General features: G+C 46.9%; 1 protein-coding gene across 1 annotated transcript in view; it reads right to left on the reverse strand.

Annotated features, from left to right (window-relative positions):
• GPR143 (G protein-coupled receptor 143) overlaps positions 1-3628 on the reverse strand; it is a 32776-nt gene extending 29148 nt beyond the window's left edge. Inside the window, 2 exon segments of the mRNA XM_007469191.1 lie at positions 3302-3577; positions 3580-3628. Coding sequence (XP_007469253.1) covers positions 3302-3577; positions 3580-3628 — 325 coding nt within the window.
• Between the last annotated feature and the right edge of the window lie 1431 nt (positions 3629-5059).

A 5059-nucleotide genomic window follows, 5' to 3' on the forward strand; every position in this document is an offset into this window, starting at 1 on the left:
GGACCAGGGCACGCACCCGAGTCCCCTGCATCGGCAGGCGGACTCTCAACCACTGCGCCACCAGGGAAGCCCCTTGGCTATATTTTTAATGACCAAGTTAACTAGTCCTCACATAAAAAAGAATGATTGAAAAAGCACATTCTGAGGTTTAAAAAGATAGTTCTTTCATTCTTTAAAAAATATACATTTAAGATTTTCACAAATTAGCTCTTGATAATCTACTTTTGACATTTATTATTTGTGAGTTTTACTTGCTATTTGACCCAAATATCTAATTCTCCTCAACACAGTATACACACGTAAGGTATATATTAGGGTTCTTTGTTAAGTAATTCGATAGATAGCCTTTGCTTAAGCATTCACTATGTAACACACTGCTCAAGGGGACCTGTGAGCAGTACAGAGTTACACACTAGTGTAGTGTGTGTATTTCACATACAGAAATATACACTGTGTCACATGCTACCAAATATACACTGTGTCATATACCACTAAAGGGTGAGTATGAACACTAAAAGCCTAAGATATAGCTTCTCATTCTTAAGCACAGATAACAAAAATAATGCTTTGCTTCCACGTAGTGCTTTTTCATTTTCAGTACAGAGCTCTGCTTTGAGCTCGATAAACACTTTTTTTTTTTTTGTATCTATATGAGGTGATAGATATTTACTAAACTTGTTGTGGTAATCATTTCATGATAAATGTAAGTTATTATGCTGTCTGTACACCTTAAACTTATACAGTGCTATATGTCAGTTATATCTCAGTAAAACTGGGGAGGGAGTTCCCTGGTGGTCTAGTAGTTAGGATTCTGTGCTTTCACTGCCGTGGCCCAGGTTCAATCCCTGGTCAGGGAACTGAGATCCCGCAAGCTGCACGGTGTGGCCAAAAAAAAAATTAAAAAGAGAGAGATTTAAAAAAAAACTGAGGGAAAAAAACCACCCCGTGAGATAGGCATCTGTATTTCTTTTTCTTTTTTTTTTTTTTTTGCGGTACGCGGGCCTCTCACTGTTGTGGCCTCTCCCGTTGCGGAGCACAGGCTCCGGACGCGCAGGCTCAGCGGCCACAGCTCACGGGCCCAGCCGCTCCGTGGCATGTGGGATCTTCCCAGACCGGGCCGCGAACCCGTGTCCCCTGCATCGGCAGGCGGACTCCCAACCACTGCGCCACCAGGGAAGTCCTGTATTTCTTATTTTTCAGTGAGGAGGTCTGGTCACCAAGCCTTCCCGACTCGTGCTTCTGCCCATTTGCCCGCAATGTCATGCACCTACCTGCTAAAGGCCAAAGGATATACGAATATTATTTTGCTGACCTTCAAAAGATGTTTGGGTGCAGCTCTATTTTCAGATATTCAAGTTACAGAAACTAGATTATTATTAAGATGCTTTTCCAAAATGCTTTAGCAGAATCAGGAAGAAAGCCAATTTTTTATTTTATTGTCCTGCATCAAATTGATTTTATCGCTATAGCTTTTCCTGTCTTACTCCTCGAGTCTAAGCAAGTGACTAGAGGTTCCATAGCATTTATCTGAAGCCAAGATTCTTGAGCGTCTCCAATCACACAACCAGGAACAGGAGAATCAGGCCCTGGGACACACAGCCACCTGTGCCCAGAGAAGCACTCAAGGTGCCCCAGAAGCTGCTGCCACCCCCTCACTGCAGAGCGGTGGAAGGCACTTCAGATACCACCAGCAGCCTTTACTTCAAGAGCAAACATGACTGAAAGATACAATTCCAAAATGCCAGCACCTGTCAGCCAATTACAAAACATGGTCAGTATTTGGACCCTGATTCGAACAAACCAATTGTAAAATAGCATTTATGAGACACCTGAACATACACCAGTGATATTAAGGAACTGGTTTTCATTATTTTGGGGCGATAATGATATCTGTGTGATATGTTTTTTAAAAATTCTTATCTTTTACAGCTATATATTGAGATTTGTGTGGGTGAAATGATATAAATTCTGGAATCTGCTTCAAATTAATCCAGTGGAGAGTGGGATACGGGGATGGGGTATAGATGAAGCTAGGTGATGGGTACAGGGAGTTTGTTATACAATCTCTCTACATTTGCATATGTTAAAATTTTTCCAAAATAAAAAAGTTAAAATGCTTGGCAATATCTAGCATAGAGGTTTGTCAAATGTGCCATGCTGGAGTTGAAAGCAGGGGTCACCAAAGTCTCTGTAAAGGGCCAGAGAGAAGATATCTTAGGCTCTACGGGCCATAGTTTCTCTGTTTAGCACTCACTTCTGCCCTTGTAGGGCCAAGATGCCCCCAAACCATGCACAAGTGCAGGGCATGGCTGTATCCCCATAAGACTCCACTTACGGACGCTGACATTTACACTTCATGGAATATTTACATGTCAGAAACAGTCTTCTTCTTTACATTTTTCTAAAAACACTTTAAAATGTAAAAACTTTCTTAGTTCCTGGGCCATAGATAAGAGGCAGCAGGCAGGATGTGGCCTAGAGGCTGCACGTTTGCCCATCTGTGGTATAAAACCCAAACTTAAATAGATAAATAAGTAAATAAAATTGTTATATATATATATATATATATATATATATATATATATATATATATATAATTTAACCTTCAAAAAGAAGAAAATACTGCCATTTGCATCAGCATGAATGAACCTGGAAGATATTATGCTAAGTGAAATAAGCCAGACACAGAAAGACAAACACTACATGGTCTTACTTATATGTGGAAACTAAAATATTCAAATTCATAGAAACAAAGAGTAGAGTATGGGTGGCAGGGAGGAAATGAGCAGATGTCAAAGAGTACAAGGAAATTTTTATATATATATATATATATATATATATATATATATATATATATATATGGGTTTCTTCCTGATTCTGCTAAATCATTTTGGAAACGATTTTGTGTGTGTGTGTGTGTGTGCGCGCGCACGCGCACGCAATATTAACTGTTACTCTCTCACTAGTGGTACAATTAGGGATGCATTGTATTTTCTGGGTTTTCCTTCACAGCACCGTCTAAAGTTTCCCTAGTAAGTGCAATAACAAATACATCAAACTGTTTAAAAAACAAAAAAACCAACGGTCCCCCGAAGGAACTTTTACCGACCATGTTGTATCGCAGAGTCCCCTGGTCGTCCAGTCCGGCCCCTGGGGAGCCGCCTCCGACTCGGCCCTCCCACCCGTGGGCCGGGCGTCCTTACCCGCGCGGCGACCAGGTCCCAGGCGGGGGCAGCGCGGGCTCATCCACGCCCCCGGCCGGGAGCGACCTGCGGGTCCCCACCCGCGGGCGCGCCCTCACCCAGGCAGCCGAGCAGGTCGCAGGCGGCGGCGGCGCGCAGGATGCGGGCGGAGGCCGAGGTGCGGGCCGTGGCCGGCGGGGAGGCCGAGGGGAGCCCGGGGCCCGCGGGCCGGCGCCCGGGCAGCAGCCGCAGGAGGCCGAGCGCCAGGAGGAGCGCGCCGCTACCCAGGCACAGCGCGTGGAAGGCCCGCGGCTGGAAGCTCAGCACCAGCTCCGTGGCGGCGTCCCGCGTGGCGCAGCAGAAGGTCCCCAGGCGCGGGGAGGCCATGGCCCGTGCTGGGGATGCGGCTCGGGTCTGCTTGGACCCCGCCGGCCGGCCCGGGTCATGTGTTGGGCCGGCCCTTGGCGGGGGGTGGGGTGGGGGTGGGGGGGGCGTCATGTGCCCTGGGCCTCTCCGCAGCCCCCGCCCGATCCCGCGCGCTGGCAGTCAAGGCGCCAGGCTCGCTGGGGGCCTCGCGCTTCTGCAGACGCATCACGAGGGTGATGCTTGGCGGGGGCGGGGGGCGGGTGAGGGGCGGGGGAAGGAGCGCGCCGGGGTGTGGAAGTCAGCTCTCTCCCCTTTCACCAAGGCCTTCCCAAGGGGAGGCGTGGGGCGTTGTTAATTCTCCAGAATCCAGAGCCCCACCCCCACTCCCCCGACACCGCCGTCTCATCTTAACTCATAAGAAAACACGCCTCGTGCCAGATCTGCCCTGTGTGGGACTCTGACGTCCCTAGTTTTGATCCCTTACAGGTTCATAAACTGTGACTGCAGTGATTGGCATTAAAATACTGCTTTTTTACGGTCGCTCTCCCATACGGAAACGACCCCCTAGAGCTAGGATTTTCCCTGAAAATCAACAAATCTTGAAGAAAGGGGAAACTGCTTTGCCCAGCTACACACACACACACACACACACACACACACACACACCCCACACACCACACACACCACCACCCCACACACACGCATTGTGCACCTTTCAGGGCTGTTCCATTTTTACTCATCTCAACAATGTAGGGTTAAGTTTTTCACATTGTAAAATGACTCGCTTTTGAGAGTAACTCTGTTTAGGAAAAAAATGTTCAAGTTTATTCAGATTTTCTTAACTTCTTTCATTTCTAGATGAATTTCGGTATACATTGAAAAATCATGCTTTATTCTCTATGTATAAAAGTTTCAAAATGATATTAGTACTAATGATAATATACTGAGTAGATTTTTTTTCTTAAAAACTCTTCAGGGTTAAAAATAAAAGAGCCCCCTCTAGATTCTGGCTTTACTAACCAAAGCTTTATTTTTTAAAAAGAAACCCCCCACCCCACCCCACCCCCAGCTCCATTATATTTATTAACAGCAAACCTAATAGGCGTATTTGCAGCCAGGAGCAGACACACTTTGACCTCTCCCTGCAGTAAATGTGGCCCCTCTAGAATTTTTCCAACCAACCAGAGGTAAGCCGTCCCTATTGTTTTCCTCTGTCTCCTCCCACCCTGTCTTCTCATCTACATTTCCACCACCAGCTTTGCAGTTTTAAGTAAGACAAAGTTTGGGCTCAGGTCCTCAGCCTTCTTCCGGGCAAACCACGGGACTGGGCTTCTGTTGGGACCCATGAAAGGCAGACGGGAGCTGCACTGCCAGATGGAAGCAGAGCCTTTAACCAAGAGCTCCAAGTGCCACTGCTTCAAAAAGATCTGACCCGGCGCATCTGTCTGCGGGGGCAGCTGCTTTGATAGAAGTCCGGAACAGACCGACACTGTCAAAACCTTAACCGCTCT

This window comes from Lipotes vexillifer, unplaced genomic scaffold (genome assembly GCF_000442215.2).
Source record: "Lipotes vexillifer unplaced genomic scaffold, Lipotes_vexillifer_v1.1 scaffold411, whole genome shotgun sequence".
NCBI lineage: Eukaryota > Metazoa > Chordata > Mammalia > Artiodactyla > Lipotidae > Lipotes > Lipotes vexillifer.